Below are 20,214 nucleotides of genomic sequence, written 5' to 3'. Positions count from 1 at the left end.
CAAAATACTGAAAACCTGCTGCCCCGTAAAGAGCAGATTGAGGATAACAACCATCTGTTCCTATATTGTAAATTTACAGCAAAGATTTGGGGAAAGAATTTCTAAACTTTTGGGCATTTATTGGTATATACCCAGAATAACCCTACAGTTTTTGCAAGGATGGTGAAGAACATGCATACATAGGTCGTCGAACAAAATATGGAAGAATATTACAGCCACAGTGTGGTAGTGCATCTGAAAGAAAGAAATTGATGGCTGTTCAAGGACAAGAAGCACTCTGTTATGTTGTATTTTTTGCTTAACTTTTGGTGTAACATTGCTGTTGTAAAATTGACTAAACATAGTGCCATGATTCACTTCATTTAGTAATCACCTAGCTTGTAATGTGCTCTCTTGGTCTTTGTAATTTCCCCAGCTAGCATTGCCTTTATGCTGGGTACTGAATTTATAAAAGCATCTTTTACCAACTGAAAAAAGACACTGAAACACTACATCCATTTAGTCTTAACCATTATCTGCTTCAGTTCTGAGGAAATATATGATAACTTCTCTTTTCACTTCACTGGATCCTTTCTGTCACCATACTTTTTATGTGGTAATTATCCAAGTCAACAAAATTAGTCTAATGAATGCTACTTACACAACCTTAAACAAATTAATAATGGACTAGCAGCATGTACTTCAATGCATGGTAGTTACATTTTAACAAGGGAAAAGGGTCAAACTTACCCTCAATTATTGAAAATAGTACTATACCCTACGTTTGGTTTTGGTAACATAAATACCCTATCCATTTAGTTTATTGGCTCAGTTATGCCCCAAAGCCTAACAAACTTCCATGTGTGATTTTAATCCAATGAAGAAACTTTCCATGCTGATGTGGCCACCCATAATCAATGGGGAGGAATGTTTATATTTTAGTAAAATGCCACATGGAACCAAATAAGAAGATTTCAGAATGGTTGGTTAAGGTTACGTCTGGAACTTTGTTTGGGACAGGAGCAACGCTTGTTGCAACCAGGTTAGGTGCCGATATAGGGATAATTGGAACTGGCCTTGGAGCAATTGGCAGTGGCCTAAGTAATTCTGGAAAACTTATGAGAAAAAAATTGACAATTGACATTCCAATAGTTCAAAGAAGAGTGGTTTCCTCAAGATGTACTTGCAAGTACTGATTAGTTATGTGAACTAATCGACACATAAAATGTGCTATTAACGTCAATTTTGCAATATCACGACCACTATGCCTCAATCTCAAGCAAGTTGAGCGCTGAAGCCATTCAGAGTTGGGAAGAAGCTGGAATGCAGTCTAAGAGCAGAGAGAGATGGAGAATTGTCCCTGCTAGCATTTGGTGGGCAATATGGAAGGAGAGGAATTCCAGATTTTTTGATAGTATAGAAAACAGTCTTGCAAAAAGTCAAGCTTAATTGCTTGTTGCTACAATGTTTTTGGTGTAATCAATGTTACTCCAATGAAACTATCTCACTAATTGATGTACTAGACTCGATTTAGGATCAGATAGCTGGATTTGATGATCTTATTGTAAATATGGTTCAGCACTGCCTATGTACTGTTGTAGAAATATACAAAGGTACCTGTTTCAAAAAAAAAATCTGGTCACAAGCTTAAATTTATAGTCTCCGAATTGTTGGTACAACCATGTATGCCTGACTGTATAATCATACTACCTTCTGCATTTTCACAGTTGAAGAATTATTCAACCTAGAGTGAAGCTAGATGGTCCACCTAATGAACTGCTACCTTAAAGTAAAAGTACAGAGTTGCTAGCAATAGCTGGCAACTTTATATCACCCGTTATCCCCCTACGATCAAATATAGGTGTGGAACATAGATAATGTCATCAAACATGTGCAAGTCTAGAAAAGGGCATATATTTGCCAGCCATCACACCTACATATATAATAATGTAGAAGTGATACAAAAGAAATGATTTGCATTAGCAGTAACAAAAAAAAAAATGGATTCTGGTGAAGGCTACAAGCAAAAGGGCAAAAGAAGATAATAGATGGTCAAAACAATGATATTCAGAATGTACAATGATCCGGAACCATAAGATGTAAAGTAGAAGACAACTTTGGACTATGAGGTAACAACCGATATGAATTTTACTTACATATTTTTCAACTTCTAGAATCTTCTTTTGAAGTTCTGTTCTTAATCGATTATTCTCATCAACCTGTTAAAGAAAAAACACATATAGGATCAGCAGACAATCTCTTCTTCTTCTTTTTTCATATTTTATAAGGTAAATTATTCTATAAATGATGGGAAAATCACATACAAGCCAAGTGGTATACTAAAAAACAGAGAACCTACAACAAAATAAGGTTCTCTACACAAGAGCACCAATCCTCTATTCACGTAGATAGGTGCACCAAAAAGAATTTAGAAATAAGAGAGTATTTTGCAACTAAAAAGAATCTAGCAACTTCTTCAGATGCTCTCATGTTTCTCTCTCCAAAGAACCCACATAATGGTTGATGGAGCGACATCCAAACCGCCGTCTTCTCTTCCTCCTCCCGAAGGCCTAACCATACAACACCTCCTTCAATATTACACGGCACCAGCACCACCCATATTATCCCAAACCAATTTAGGACCAGCGACCATAACAATGTAGCGAGGTGGCAATGCAACAAGAGATGATCTTCTCCCAAACATCTACACAATACCCATGTAGCACCATCTAACATAGGTAATCCTCCCCTTCCTTAAGCTCACTGTTGTCAAGATCATTCCCCTTGAAGCCAACCACGTGAAGAAACAAACCTTCCTAGGCGCCTTAGGTATCAAATAGACTGGTAAGCAAAATCTGATTCTCCTCTCACTAGCAGGCACAGATAATATGATTTGACTGTGTTGAAATGTGTGACCATCTCATCGAAAAGTTTAAGTTGTTAAAGAGAGCACACTTTTATTATTAATTGTATTGTCAACACGCCCCCACACGTGGGGGCCTAATTTTTTTCATGGGCCAAACACGTGAAAATTCTTTTTGATACGGGTGGCGGTGAGATTCGAACTCAAGACCTCTACCTGATCTAATACCATGTTGAAGAGTGTGATCATCTCATCTAAAAGCTTAAATTGTTAGAGAGAGCATACTTTTATTACTTAATTGCATTCTCAACAGACGGTAAATATGTCATTCCTACTTTCACGCCATCTCGACAAATCAGAAATGTAATATGGTGCATTTTGCCTATATAATAGATCAACCAAACTTTGAATTTTTTCCATATCCCAATTGAATTATCTGTTGCTATTATGTTTTTGTTGTAAGCAAATAAATTCATATGATACTCTAGTGCTACTATCATTGATGTTATAGACTCGATGTAAACGTACAGCAGTATAGCTATAGGATTAAATCTGTACATATGGTTTCAGTAAAACTCATGTACTGTTTTGTCCACTTATATAAATATATACAATAGTTACCAATTTCAAATAAAAAGTTGTATGTTTCCATAACCATTGAAACTAGGGGTGGCATTTGGTTCTTCAGTTCGGTTTTATCAAATTTTGGTTCGGTGTTTGGTTTTGAAAAAGTGTGCACCAAATAACAAACCATAATATTTCAGTTCAGTTTGGTTCGTTGTTTTTAAAAAGGTTTTTCAGTGCAAATAAAAAATAAAAGGAAAATAATCAGCTGTGCAGCATTGCAAAGCCACCTGATGAGTGATGGCTGCTGCTTGCTTCAAAGTTTTCTTTTGTTTTGAAATGGGTCATGGGTGGATCAAAAAATTAATATGTTTTTGGGGTTAAAATTTAAAATATATAATTAATAAAATTAAAATATAATTTTAAATTTAGTTAATAAAATTTCGGTTTTTCGGTGCACCTTTTTTGACCCTTACTCCAAATTTGAACCGAAATTCCGAAAAAAAAACACCAAAACCGAACACCGAATTAATTTGGTTCGGTTCGGTTTTTCGGTTTTCCGATATTTATGCCCACCCTAATTGAAACCCCTTTGTGAAAATTATCAAAACTTCCTCAACTCTTATACAATCTTACCAAATGATCAAACCATAGTCCATGTTCCCTTAATAAATAAATGTTTATGATTCTATACTATTACAAGCTTCCAAATACAAATATAATTACAAGATTCACTAGTCCAAAAAATCAGAAATAATAGTAACTAGCTATTCTTTAATATAACTATTCCACATGGTATGGACAATCTATCCACGTCGAGCATGAATTATTTTTTTTACAAAATATAAACTTATGGGTCAAGTTTTACATTTAAAATCAATATTTGAAATTTGAAGTTCTACCTTTTTTTTTGGAGAATTTGAAATTTGAATTTAAATTTAAAATTTGGTGCAGATTTCATAAATAAACGCTGATTTCAAATCAAAATTTGAAATTGGGGTCTCAAATCCTATGGCCAAACACCTACTAAGAGGCCTACCTTGAGCAAGACCAGAAACCAAAAAACTATCATTACAACTATAATGATGCACTGCTCGACACAACCATGGCATTTTTCACACTTAAGAAAGATTGTTGTAAATAAATGCAAGTAAGGAAGACTGATTCTACACTTCCGGTTCCCGAGAGAACCTTTTGCTATTCCAGTCATTAAAAATGTATTCATGTTGCCAACAAGAGAAGGAGCCTTAAGAAGATAATTCAAAAGAGCAAGAGCAACTCAAACAGGCAAAGAAGATATTAGTTCTCATACCTTCTTTCTTTCAACTTTTTCCTATTTCAGTCAATAAAAAGACTGCTACTTGAAACCCAATGGTTCTACTTTGATGCAATTTGAGCTGGCATTGCTGGTTGAAAGAAAAGGCCTATATGCAATTATCTTTGACTGTTGGACCGGACAGCGACTGATGTATCATTTATCTATCTCTAGACTACTTTTTGCAATTCAGTTAGCACAACATGGCATAACTTGTTAAAAGGAAGGCCTAGAGTTTATCCATCTTGGATGGGACAAAGATATAGGTCCAGGGCAACAGTTTTATCTAACATATAGCCAAGAGACATTCAACATTGATCCTATTGGAATGATTGAAGTCCAGTTGCAGTTTACATAGCTTCTATTTAACTATCTTTGCAGAAAAGACCTATATGCAACCTTTGACTGTTGGCCAGACAGTGACTGATGTATCATTTATCTATCTCTAGACTACCTTTTGCAACTCAGTTTGCGCAAACATGGCATAGCTTGTTAAAAGGAAGGCCTAGAGTAATCCATCTTGGACAGGACAAAGATATAGGTCCAGAGCAAAAGTTTTATCTAAAATATGAGCAAGAGACATTCAACACTGATCCTATTGGAATGATTGAAGTCCATTTGCAGTTTACATAGCTTCTATTTGAAACAACAAAAAAGAAAGTAGACTCATCATCACAGTTAGTGAAACCATTCTGTGAACACATGAAACAAAAATAGAAATTGTTCCCAATAGACTGATCAACAGTCACTACAACCAGTCTATGAACACATGCAGACATTCACGTAGGGGGAGGATTAGCAAACCTGTTGCTTAATGGTGGCTTCAGCGGCTTCAACTGCTTTCAGAACCTGATACAACCCATCATTGTTCTTAGGATTATTTGAATCATTCAAATTCCATCCCGCAAGTTTAGGCACCAAACTATCCCCTCCATTTTCCATCTGCCTCTCTCTCTACTCCTTCAGCCCTCTGCCTTCAACCTTCCAACAATTGTCTTCTTTACTACAAGAAAATTCAAAAGAGGCATTAAAAACCCAATTTCTATCAGAAAATGGTATAATAAACCATGATAGATACAATTTTGACTCGTGTATTTCCCCATAATTTAAATAAAACAAAACCAAAATCAAAGAAAACGACAGAAATGAAACAAAACTCCAATAGCCATATAAATAAATAACATAATAAAAAGAACCTTTAGAATAAGGAAAATTACCTCAGTTCCCTATTGAATACATCAATATAGACATGAGAAGTAGGGGAAAATAAGGCTGATTAAAAAGCAGAACACGTAAATAGATACAGGAAAGAAGAAGATGACTTGAAATTGGAGCTTTGGTGGGTGAGGGTTAGTCTAGTGAGGGTGTGGAGGCATGTGGGATTTATCTGTCTTTCCCCCTTTTCTGTCTTCTTTGTTTCTTTTGGCTTCTTGCCTGAAACAAAGTTAACTCAGAATTTCCGTCTAGCTGCCATTGGTTTTTCTTTATTATCTTTAAATCATTTTGTTAGTATTTTTTCTTTCTTTTCGTGAGAATACTACAGCTGGGGATGTTCATGGTTCGGCTTTTGATTAGACCAAAATCAAATTAATTTAATCGGTTTTAAAAAATTTATAACCAATTAAAAAAAAAACATTGGTTTGGTTCTTATCTGTTTGGTTCAGTTTTTCAGTTGATGACTAGCTACATTTTTTTTGAAACTGGTAATATGTATTCTTCAGCATTAAGGGTATGCTGGCAACCTCCAAAATTGTGCTTACATAGATAGCTAATTACAGTAAGCCTAGGAAATCAACTATCTGTATTTCATTTACTATAATATGACTAGCTATATTATAAATTGATTATAGTAAAACAACACATACACAATACAACTATTTCAAATAAGCATTAGGAATCAACAAATTTCTCTTTACTATCACAATATGAATGTATCTGAATCTTCTATGAAACAGTGGCAAGCTCTCCCAGGCCGAAGAGGCTCCATAGCGCACGTACACCTATGGCCCGTAAACGTATTTTTCCACTGGCAAAATGCAATATTCCAGCTAAGGCTGCGCAACGCCGCAACTGTCCCAACGGCAGCAACACCAGCACAAACAGAGAAGATAGTTACACCAGAGAATGGGGTTAATAAACCACTACCACCCATCCAACTCTCACAATGAGTGGAAGGTGTGAGTAGTGGATCTAAGGCACATCAAGCTCCGACGAAGGGATTACTGTTGAAAATGAAGCTTCCAGTGGTTACGACACCAGACCCAGCTCAAGAAGGCATTAGGGGTGTACAGGTGGCGGGGTAACTCACCTTTTCTACGTGGAGCATACCTACAGTGTTTGCTACTGCCAATCGAGATCCGACAAAGGTAAATAACTTAGCTACTTTCCTCCAGTTTTAAAAGCAGGGACACAAGCAAAAAACAGAAGTAACTGGAGAATTGTCCCTGCCACTATTTGGTGGACAATATGGAAAGAGAGGAACCTTCGAGTTTTTGAGAATAGGGAGAGTAGTATGCAACAAGTTAAACTGAATTGCATTTTGACTCTATGTTTTTGGTGTAATCAAATTTACTCTAATGATACCGTCTCTATCATTGATGTCTTAGACTCATTATAGGGATAGGTCGGTATTATTAGAGTTCCTTACGTAAATACGGGTTTCAGTACAGCCTATGTACTGTTCTACAGAAATAGAAACAATTACCATTTTCAAAAAAAAAATGAGGGGGTTAAGGTCGGAAAGCTAAATCCAGAAGCATTGGACAACAAACGAGGAAATGGGACAGTGCAATGATAGGGTATGTAGTAGGGAAGAACACCCCATTTACAGAAATGCTCAAATTTGTGTATTCTATCTGGAATCTTGTCACAGCACCTAGGGTCCTCTATGACGAAGGATACTACATATTCAGGTTCGAGGATGAACATGATAAACAAAAGGTCCTTCAAAATGGCCCTTACACTTTTGATTCTCGACCTGTAGTTCTTAAACAGTGGAATCACAACTATCCTATGGATATGGATATGGGTAAGGAGTCAATTCGACAAATGTCATTGTGGGTTACCTTCCCCAACCTACCAATTCATTACTAGTCAACTGAAAGCCTAAGTAGAATTGAAAACTATTTGGGGAAACGGAAACCATGTTTACTGATAGGTTGACTGCTGAAGAAGGAAGGATCTCATATGCTCAAATACTGATTGATTTGAATGTGACCCAACCCCTGCCTGAAGTAATGTTTATTGAGGAGCCTAATGGAACTAATAGAGAACAAAGGTGGACTATGACTGGTGGACTAAATATTGCAATGAGTATATGATCATAGGTCATGAAACTGAGTATTGCCGTCTGAACACTAAAGCTCCACCTCCCAAAGTAGTTATACAAGACACAGGAAAGGGGAAGAAACAGGCACCTACTCAGTGGCAAGCAAAATTATAGTCATTAGTCAGCCAGAGACAGTCATACCTCTGGTAAAGCCTGCTGATTCACCAGCTATACTACGGGATAAGTTCCTGAGCACAGATACAAGACAGAAGCAAGGAGAAATGGCAGCTGAGACTCCAGGGGGAGATGACTTTCACAGCTGATGAACATACTGACCTCAGTTTACTGGGGTTTGTGGATGAGTATGCAGAATAAAAGGGTCCTGAGCAGCCCTCAGAGCCTTTTGTTCCTGGAATATAAGAGGGCTGAACCAGCCCTATAAGCACAAGGAGTTGAAATCCTTTTTGCTTAAGAATAAGATAGATCTCCTAGCTACTTGGCGACTAAAAAAAAAAAAAAAAAGAGCTGACAATGTTAAGAAGTTCCTGGGAGCTGAGTGACCTTCAATAGAGAAGAGACCAGAAAACCCACGAAACAAAGAGAAACCCTTAAAAAACCACAGGCATCGAAGTAACGGTTTTGAATAGAGATTTTTTATTCAACAAAATCGTCACTTGAAACTAAGTTATGATGTTCCAGGTCTTATTGAATCCCTAATCAAAAAGAAAATGACTCATTATTTTTGTACTGTGAACACAAAAGACCGAATACGGAATTTTGTTGACCTGGAGGAAGGTATGAGACATCCCCGAGTCTTGTGGTTTTAGCACTGTCGTTTTTATCGACTTATGTTTAGCTTACACAAATTTTGGATAAATTGTGTTACAAGCCATGATGTGCTCGAACTTTTATTGTTGAACTTTTATTGGTCTTAACCTAGATGCGTAACCGCATTCTTGGCCTTGACATACACCGAGTGCATTGCACCTAATTAGTTTTGTCTACACGTCTTGGTAAGAGTAAATGAAAGTTAATTATTAGAACAATTTTATTTTTTTATGACAAGGGAAACCCGTAGCCGCTACCCTTTGGGTGCGCACAGGGTAAAACTCTCGCTCCTATGCAATAGCTCGCAAACCACATAGGAGAGGTGACCCGCACTAGGCAAGCCTGGTGCGACGAGCTCGACCCAGAAGGCAAACCCCTTGCTTTCGCTGGCAAGGGGTTTCGAACTTGAGACCTCCAACATGGAAGTCCCAAGCTCAAACCACTGGGCCACCCCGAAGGGTATTAGAACAATTTTGGCCAAGATGCGTTGTTTCAAGTATCCCAAGAAAGATGTGTAACGGCATTCTTAATCGAAACAAACATTTTAAAACGTGCCCAATGCTCATCTAGCGTTTGAGGCATTTGTTCATCTCTTGTAATTCGAGACAACTAAACTTATCCATTATTTCACTCTTTCTTATTATTCAAAATGAGCCTTGGATTAATCTGCAACTCATCTTGCTCTCTCGCAATTAATGGGGCCTTCGTCATGTCATACTTGGAAAATAAAGCCCCCGGCAGCAATCCAATATTTCACGATTTCCCATAATTAAACATTCAACAAGAATAATTACAAAGATAATTTAAATACCCAACGTGTAAAAACACAACTATTTACTCAAACTTATTTCCAAATAACATGTAATCTGCTCAATTGCTAAACATACTCATTGAATTTTCTCAAAAAAGATTATCATGAAATGAACTAGATACCAAAAGCACAATAAGACCTCCAAGGTTAGCTTTTAAAGCTTCTAAAATCTTTTAAGTCTTAAACCAATTATATTTCTAAATTCTAGATAAACTTAACTTCTATGATAGCTCACTAACAGTAAGGAAATATCAAAATTATGCAGTATTTTTATTGATTAACATGGATTCCAATTAATTTTTTAGTCTAAAACCAAAACCCACGATCAAGTCTCGATAGCTCACTTTTGCACATTCATAAGTATAGAAGCAAGTGGTATCAAAAACAGTACTAATATGAAACATTCAACTTAATCAACCCTCAAACAAGTATAACAAATAAATCGCAAAAAAAAAAAAAAAAACTGTATTTAACACATAAGAATAAAAATCAACGCCAAAACAAGCTGTAATAGAAAGAAATGAACCTCACAAATGAATTTTTGAACTGAAAACAGGGACCTCCAATGGAGCCTTAATGTTCCCAATGAACTCGACAAGATTCTGAATTATTATTTTTTTAACGAAACCACACTTGTTCTGACTGAAAATCTCGCGGATCTAGAATAATCCAACTGGTTTTTTTTTTTTTTGTCAATGAAACAGATTAATCAATGACAAACGATGGTCTGTGAGGCACAGGAGGGGATATTTTGAGATTGAGAGAGATGGTGGATTTGAGGTTAGCCTTTCGATTTCCAGGTAGAGAGTTCACCGGCGTTAATGGATAAACTGCGGTAGAGCAGCAGTGGTGCCGTCGTCAAACTCCGGCGAGCACGTGAGCTCTGTGTCTCTCTCCTGTCCGTGCTCTCTATATCTATCTCTATCCCACAAAGTAAAGAAAATTGTTAAGTTTCCATATTTTTCTTCTCTCTCCGATCTCTCTATCGCTCTCCCCTATCTGTCTATCTAAATTTTTAGGTCTTCTTTTTCAGAATTTCAGAAAATTGAAGAAGAACAAGAAGAAGGAGGGCTGGTTAGGTTTAGTCGGGTTTTTTCTAAGTAACCATTGACCCCCTAATTGTAATTGGAATGACTTGAGAGATAAAAGGAAATTACGTAGCATAATATCATAAAAGAAATACACCTTTATTTTCCATTGTATTGTTTGGTAACGACGAAAATATCTATTTTATATAACAATTAATTTAGTGTAATCGCATTGTTATCCTAATTTTTTTCTCATTTTCTCTTTTCTTATTATTTAATTATTTTATTTTATCTTTTACTCTATCTTTTCATAACAATTCTATCCCGTACCCTATTTTTCTCGTAGGTTTTATCTACAATTTTTTTATAGATTTATTTTCACTGTATCGTATCATTGAAATCTATTAATAGGTAACGACGAAAATATCAATTTTATGTAACGATTAATTTGATGTGATTGCGTTGTCACCTTAATATTTTCTTCTTATTTTGTTTTTACTTATTATTTAATGATTATATTTTATTCTTTTCCCTAGTTTTTCATAGTAGCTCTACGTCATACCCTACTTTTCTTGTAGATTTATCATTCAAATTGTGAATATGTGACCTTATAATGGAGGATGATACAATTTATCCAAACATTGTATTCATTAGAACGATACGATACAATACATTACGAAACAATATGTAATAACCATCCAGACAGAATGTTAACACGATACACACATTTACACAAACTAGTGATATCAATTTAGAGTTAAGAATAACAAATACACCTATATCATTTCAATTTTTGAAGTTTCATATATGAAAGTTACCTACATATATTGTTACCAAATGTTTGTCAAAACACACTTTAACTATCAATTGTTCACTTTTTTCTATTTGAATTTTCAAACAATTGATAGTCTGTTTCAACAAACATTTCTTAAGAGTCATGAAGACACACACCTAAAAGTCATTTGATTTTTAGAGTTTTTTAAGTGTATCACGTGTGTGAGTTACCTACTTGAACTATCACCAGATGTTTATGTTTAAATATATTTTTTTAAAATTTACACGGGGTTGGGCGGTTGTGGGTTAGGGATGAAGAATCCCTAAATTCACTTTTCACATAAAATTTGAATCAGTTCTGCACATGTTTGGGTACTAATAATATGATGAATTTTAAGTAAAAATGGAACTGATTGAATATTTATTAATTTTATTTTGAATAGCCAAAAAACTAGAAAGAAGAAAAAAGTACGTGACTATTTGCATTTTTTGTTTATTACATCAAATGTACCTAATTCAAAGCTACCAAAAACACATGTTATTGACATTTTTAAAAGATGAGTATTATAAAATTGCATTTTAATGCAACACTAACATGTTAATTTAGCTGTAAACAGTTAACAAAATTTGAACTTTAAAGTTAAAAACTTGTACGTCATTTAAAATGATTTTTACTAATTATGTGGGATGGGGGGGGGGGTTTATGCGGGGTGAGGTGGAGCGGGTTGAAAACAACTAATCATGCTATGTGGAGCGGGGTGGGGCGGATCAAAATCTTAGCGGGTTTACCCCACAACCGCCCCACACCGCCCCATTGCCATCCCTACTATCAGTTGTTCATTTTTCTTGATATTTTAGGTGTGTTTAAATAAACATTTGATGATATTTCAAGTAGAAAAAGACCTAACAATTCATATATGAAACACAAAATTTAAACACTTTGAATATGTGAATATGTTTTAGACACTTCAATCATTATTATTATTATTATTATTATAATAAAGCCCAAGCGTGAAATCACAAGCAACAGAGCTGTGGATGCTTTGATGACCGAAAAAAATATATTTTTCCAAAGCTATTGATTGCATCCATCTCTATGTATTTTTGGTTAATGACAGCATGTGAATATTAATTTGTAAAATAACACACCTAATAATAAAAAATAAAAAGAAACATATCATAGATATGAGGATTTTTTTTTTAATTAGCAATCTACTTTTACAGATCGGGCAATAACTTGATAATGTAAAATGAATTTGGTCAAAGTTACACAATGGTTTTTGCTCACCCTTTTTAATACCCTCATATTCATCTCTTATATATGAATCCCAAAAAGAAACATAACGATGTTCATGCGAATTGGATCATCCAGTAAGTCCAAATTTTAATAGACATTGAACTCACATTGTGAGCATGTTGTTGGGTCAGGTAGAAGTTAGCAAAGAAACTTTGAATGACGATAACAAAAATAAATTATAATAAATAAATAAGAACTCATAATATATTAAATTGAATTGATCAAATTGACATAAGTATAAATATATATATATATATATATATAAAAAAAAACTATTGAGAGAATATATTTTTCCTAAATAAAACTTCCTTTAAGAACTACATTATGAATGTTATTGTATTGTTGTAGAAAAATCCTTTTCAGTTCAAAATATTTTCCCATAAAAAAGAGTTAACCTAATTAATATAGAAGATTTGTTTCCCATAAACTATTTACTAATTAATAATATAACATAGATTTCAAATAAACTAGACTCAAACTAATGAATAATGATTCCTAAATATTAATATGAGTTTAGTACTAATAAGTTTTTTATTAAGACCTTGTTTGTTTGCACTTAATGGAAGTTTAAATTTTAATCATTCAGTTTCAATTCATTAAGTGCCTTTGTTTTTTTTAGGTTTGAAACCTAATCATTCAGTTTCATTTCAGCCCATTCATTTTATTTGTTTCTTTTGAAAAAATCATATCTGAATGAATTAGATTTGTAGGAGAGTCTTGACATTATTTAATACGTCATAATCCACAAAGTATCACGCGGCATGCTTCTGCCTCTCCCTCTCTTTGCAAACCCTCTCTATCTAAACTCCAAACAAAAGTATGTAAGTTCTTTTAGACTCATAATTTGAAAAGAATGTTTGTTTGTAGTGAAACTTTCTGTCTAAGCACCAAAAGCAAACAATAAGTAAATTGTCAAACACACACATCAAGTTTCAAATGCATAGTTGAAACTTGAAATAAAGAGTCGTGTATTTGAAGATGAAATTTTTGGGAAATTTGTTTTTATTTGGCGATAAATAATGAAAGTTGTAACCAATCTTTATTAGAGATTTCGATAGAGAATGAAAATACCCAATTAAATAAATATTGTTTCGTCTAAATAAGAAACAAAAGAAATACAACAAAACTTCATTGTTTTGGTTTGTTTTTTATTTTGATTTTTTCTTAGATAAAATAACAGTTTTAGCTAAGTTTTTCTTTTTACTAATTTAGCCTTTAGGATAAATAAACATTACTTTTCAAGAAATATTAAAAATAAAAATTGAAGTTGGAACTTCATTATAAAACTTTTAGTCTGGTAAAAAATAGTGGAGTTTCAATTAAGTTTTTATTTACATATTAGATAGTTAAATTTTTAAAATTAAATATCAATATTCAAAATATTATTTTCTATTAAAAGATAATATTATTTTGTTGAAATGAGATTTTTATAATATTTTGTCATGTAGTGTTTAATTTCACATGCATATTCAAATGAAACAAATAATTAATCATTCAGTATTCAGATCTAGAGATAGACATCTATATCTTAAGGCACATCTTAATATTTATTTGTATATTTAGATTCAGACGTCTTAATATTAATAAAAACCAATAAGGCCTAATTCCCCTATTATGTTTTTTTTCCATTGTACTATCTTTAACAAAAAAATATATACTTTGATATAATTTCTATATATTTCTTATACTTTTACATAATTCTTATCTTTTAACATATTATTTCAAGTTTTTTTAGACTTAGAATTTTGAATGATCCAATAAAGGTTATAGTTCATAAATATTAGTAACTCTAATAATGCACAATTTAAAATTAAATCAATATTAATGCTAACAAAATGTCACGACCCAGACCGTCGTGATTGGCACCCACACTAACACTCCGATGGGAGAACCACTACTATAACCCAAACCAAGCAAATAATCTAAAAACTAAGACATTTAAATCAAACACTAAGGAAATAAAAATAGAGTTCCCATAAACTCTAACAAAAGTCTAACAATAATAACTAACAATGCGGAAGAATAACCTAAAACCTGAAAGTCAATGTACCAAATCATCTAACAAATGATCCAAGTCTAAACAAGAAAGGATACAACCCCATACTAATGAACTAACTAAAACAAAGGTCTCAATCCGGAAATGGTGGACATAGACGAAAGAGAATCTCATGGCAGCCCGGAAGAATTAGTTCACCCTTGAATTCGAAGTGACGATCACTGATCTCCTAAGCGAGGTCTGTCAGTAGCCGCTTGAAGATGCCCTGTACTCAACCAAAAATAAGAGCAAGTGCAGAATCATTACATAACCACAGTGTACTGGTAGGATCACGCGACTATCCCACTAGTGCAACATAACACAAGTTAAGACAACAATATAATCACATGCATATATATCAGCATATACAACATTATCAACAATTACGAACAACGATCAGTTTCACATTTTATATCACATCATTGGTCCTCTCATGGAACCCTAGTATGCCGGAACGTGGCAATCGATCTCATATTTATGCTGAAATGTGGCAAATGATCCCATATTTCTGTCGGAACGTGGCAATCCGATCCAAGTTAACTATGCCGGAACGTGGCAACCGATCACATTCACACACCACAATCACAATCACAATGTATATTATCACAATCATACAACAAGAGGTGATTCATGACAATCATCATTCATTATCTCAGTTACAAGAAGTGTGATCAACATTGCAACGTTCATATACATACAAGTATCATAATGAAGCAAGAACAAGCATACATCACACAATCATAGAATCACAACCATCACCTACCCCGAAACAAACTTGAAACCTTAAGAAACTTGATCCTTCCCTTTCCGAATTCGTTTCACTTGTTCTTGGTCTACAAACAATTAATATAATACGGGAATCAATAAACAATTATTAACTACCCAGATTACTAACAATTTTATGAACCCTAGATCAAACCCATGATCCCAATAATCCAAATTATGGTTGTTTCCACCATAAAATCTATAACAAAACCTTCCCCCACCAATAATCACCCATTCTATTACGTTCTACCGATAAAAAAATGGATTCGGGGAGTGAAAAACTTACCTTTAACCTCAAGAATGGTGAAAAACGAGTAAGAGTCGCCTGGGGGTCGTTCTTTAGCTCTAAAAGTCGAAAAGTGCCAAATAAGGTCGTCTAGGGGTTTATTTACGACTTTAAGTCGCGTCGGTCCCGCTACAGCGCCCCTCACCCGACTCTAGCGGCCCCACCAAAGCAACCAGAATCCCCGCCCCAACGGCTTCCACGTAACAGTGAGCTATTCATCTTCGTCTACGGTTTGAGTCTCGTCGTACCCGCCACAACGACCATCATCCCGCTACGGCAACCACGCTAGAGCGACAACTATCCAGCCAAAGCGGTCCAAACTGAACCAGAGAACTAATTAAAAGAATTCCAAAATTCCATTTCACAACACACCTCTAAACCATGACGATCAGAAAATACCTTTTACGCTAAGATTGATTCCGGGAGTTCTACTCGCCCGAATTCAATTCCGTAAAGTCGTACGGATTCCTTAACGAGTTATCTAACGACTCATGTAATCAAAACCATAAAAGATCCACTCGATTGTTACCATATTTTTCTACTCCTCAAAGACTGCGATTTCGTCCAAAACTGGACAAGGTTGGAAAAATCCAAATACTACGAAAAGGTTTTCCAGCCCCAAAGTTTCCCCCGCTAGATTTTCTATAACGACGGGAACGGGTCGTTACACAAAAATAAATGATTTAATTCAACACTAAGAATGACAATAATGTTGAATATTTGTTCTTTAGTTTTACATTGGTTTAGACATTTAAAATACCTAACCTAATTTTAATTTTTCTTTAATGTTTAATCATGTAATCAATACTTATTAGACTTATTTTAGCATGATTTAGAGCCCATTTGGATTGACTTAAAAAATGTAGCTTTTAAGTCAGAAATAAAAAGTCAAACTAAAATGACTTTTAAGTAAAAAAAATAAAAAGTAGGGGGAGACCTACTTTTGATTTTTAACTTATTTAAAGTCATTTTAAACATATTTTAAGTTATTTTTAACCTTGTCAAACACTTCCTAACTTATTTTAAGAATTTTTTGACTTATTTTTATTTTTGTCAAACACTTCCTGAAGTAAAAAAACTAACTTAAAAGTAGGTTTGACCAACTTTTAAGCCAATCCAAACACCCTAGTACTTTTAAATTATGATCATTTTCATTATGGCTTATTAATTTGTAATTTTATGTTATGCAATTTCATTATTAATTTTTGTTGAATATTTTAGCGTCATCACTCATCTCATATTTTGTGTTATTTTTTTTTTTAAGAAACTCGTTAGATAGTTGTATTTTGTTAGAACCAAAGAAATATTTGGAGCAAAAGTTAATTATATGTTTATATGAATATTTTACCAAAAAAAACCGAAACCCCCCAAAAAAAAAACCCTGAAAAATTCAAGGTTGAAAAACTCGAGTTTTATTAGTTTGATTTGATTCATAAATTTAAAAATAAACACAAATAATTTGATTTGATATTTGAAAATCCTGAATCAACCCGATCATGTACACCCCTAATCTCAACCATTATCTATTTTAGTTCGAGAAAATATATGATAGTTTTCTCATATTCCTTCCTCGCGATTGCAATATTAGAGTGACATGCTTAAATACTCATCATAAAATATTAATCTTTCTTAGTCAAAAGGCATAAGAAAATATCTATCTTCGATTATAACAACAAGATTGAATAAATCCGATCAGTAATATTATTATCATATTATTATTTTTATAACCGTAGTGTTTAGGGTTAGCTTGCGCATACATAAATTAAAATGATTTTTTTTTTATGTAAATCTCAACAATATTAGTGTATCTGTAACTTAAATATAGAGATAACTACACTCTAGCGCAACTCATAAAATTAATTTACATAATTTAGGTAAAATTTTCAATGCTTACCTAAACTGACTCAATTTCATGCCTTCCACCCTAATAAAACTTCACAATTGCTAATTGCTATCAATAGATTCTTATTAAATTTGTTTTTACAAACCCACATCAAATACACCTTATTTCTGTTACCCTCTACCATGAAAAATAGGATAGATCCAGCTACCCAACTAACAATGGAATTGAATTTCTATTCCCAAAAATCATCTAAATAGAAGATGAAGTCAATTTTTCGCATGATAGAGTATAAATTGTATATTATTAAATATGAGTGTATAAATATTTCTTATAATTTTGTATATTATTTGTATATCAAGTTTTAAATATATATTTTTTTAAAAATATATGAAAATTTTGTATATCTTTATATACAGAATTAAATTTTAGGCTAAAGAATATTTGTAATGTAAATTTTGAGTTATATCTTTACAATGTAAATTAAATAATTGTATTTTTCTGAAATTTATAATTTGTTAGGACATGTGACAACTACTTAAGCGTGAATGACACCACAAACATTAGTTATATAATAATAATAATAATAATAATAATAATAAAACATGACTCATTGAGAGTGGTGAAACTACAGACGGCGTTGATTGATAGATTGAAATAGAAAGATCTAACATTTGAAGTTTATCGATTTCTACAATGACCTCAATTAAATATTTTAATAATAACATGATTTAAAATAATTAAATATTTAACAAATTTCTTAGTACGTATATACAATTTGGACAACAAGTTACAGGGGATTTGTGTAAATTCGTAACAGAGCCTCTGAATCTGCTCAGGGTGAAAGTAAGAATATTCACCATTATGCCAAGTTCAGAGTATTTATGCAACTTAAGTGGCATTTGGAATATTATATGTAGAAGAAGATATGAAGTTGATCAATATATAGTGTGTTCTTTGTATATATATACATATTTCTTTTGTTTAATTTTATGTGATAAAATTAAAACTTCGAAAAAGTTCTCACTTTGTACGGTAACATCATAAGTGGACATTGTTGTAGCTCGAAGCTTTAAAATTTAGAAATATAATTTTTACAAATAAGCTCTGTTTTGAGTGAGTATTGTAACAAAAGATCGATTATGCATTGATGAGCCTAAATATGAAATTTGGGGGTGATTTAATGTAGTTTTTGAGGTGTTTTTGGATGAATTTGGTGTTTGGATTCAACAGAGAAGACGAGTTCAATTTTTTTATTTGTAGTGTATAATATTGTATATTATTGTATATGAGTGTATAGTGCCTTTTATACGTTGTATAATATTATATTGTATATCAAGTTGTTAAACATTTTTGTAGAACAAAATATGAGAGTTTTGTATATTATTGTATATGGGATGTATAACATTGTATATTAGACTGTGTTTTAATTTGGCTAAAATTTTGTAATGTAAACTTTGGGGCATATAAGTTTGTACTTCTTTTGAAATTATCCCATTTTGATATGTCTTCTCAAATAATTTGAATTGTTAATCGTTGTGACTTGTAGTATTCTAGCGCTTTTAAATGTCTACTGAATTCTATGTTTAATTTTAATTATGATTAAAATTAAGAAATTTGACTTTTGAACATGATATCACATAAATTGAAATAGAATAGCTAACAACGTTTATGATTTAACATCTTCTTACATCAAATATTCTGTGGGTGGTGGGGTGGGGGGTTAAGTATGTGGCCCTGATTGCGGGGGATGGCAAGTGTTGTGGGACTAAGCAAGAGATAGTCCGCAAGTTACTTAGAAAATAACTTTAAGGATGCCCTAGGAATCTCTAGGATTAGGATTTTTGCGAACTATATAAACTCAGTTGAATTAATGCATTTATATTATCTCATCGAGAATTAATAAGAGTTGATGACTAATCATGATTTTTTTTCCTCCTAAAAGATCCTCACATAAAATTGTGTGTTATTTCTTTTTCGATATTATTATTTCGATTACTGTTGTCTCATAGGGTAAGTCCAAGGGGTTCATCTGAACCCTATTTGACGAAAAATTATATCATTTATATAAGATGTTGAATCTATTTAACTTTTTTGTATATTTACTTCTTTATATTTTTAAAGTATTTTTTTGTTTTATGAAAATTCAGACTCCGTCGATGAGGGTGTGAGTTGCATGTTAAAAGTTTCTTGGGGCATCTTGTCAATTATATTGAGGTGGAAAGTAGGTTCTCAAAAAGTGAGAGGAAGATAGTGGGTATACAGTATACACTTGACAATATTAGTACTATATCAACTATGCATGCACGTTGATTAGTGTCAGGAATGAAATTGACTGCCATCTCTTCTTTTAGAGCCCAAACCTTTGCTTCAATGGTTGTGGCCCTATATACCCAACTAATCCCACTTGTATCGAATTTTGTGTGCAAATGAGCCAATGCCACATTCAATCAACTAATAAAAATTAATTGGAGTACACTTTAGCTTTTAGCCACGAGTAGTATTAAGATTCTTTTTTTCTAATTTTGTTATATACAAAAGCTAAATACAAATAACCATGC

The 20,214-nt window shown here is 33.3% G+C and overlaps 1 protein-coding gene across 2 annotated transcripts in view; it reads right to left on the bottom strand.

The window, feature by feature from the left end:
* LOC125840073 (uncharacterized) overlaps nt 1–10,747 on the bottom strand; it is a 29,419-nt gene extending 18,672 nt beyond the window's left edge. For both annotated transcript variants that reach the window (XM_049519058.1, XM_049519059.1), the window contains exons 1-3: nt 10,155–10,747; nt 5,526–5,724; nt 2,136–2,198 (exon numbers count right to left, since the gene is read on the bottom strand). In XM_049519058.1, coding sequence (XP_049375015.1) covers nt 2,136–2,198; nt 5,526–5,663 — 201 coding nt within the window. In that variant the 5' untranslated portion in view covers nt 5,664–5,724; nt 10,155–10,747. The remainder of the gene's footprint in view (nt 1–2,135; nt 2,199–5,525; nt 5,725–10,154) is intronic.
* Nucleotides 10,748–20,214: the final 9,467 nt, after the last annotated feature.

The sequence above is a fragment of the Solanum verrucosum genome, unplaced genomic scaffold (assembly GCF_900185275.1).
Source record: "Solanum verrucosum unplaced genomic scaffold, falcon-dt-bn FXZP01000180.1, whole genome shotgun sequence".
Classification (NCBI taxonomy): Eukaryota; Viridiplantae; Streptophyta; class Magnoliopsida; order Solanales; family Solanaceae; genus Solanum; species Solanum verrucosum.
The sequence above is the reverse complement of the archived record's forward strand: the minus strand, read 5'-3'. Positions and strand labels throughout refer to the sequence as shown.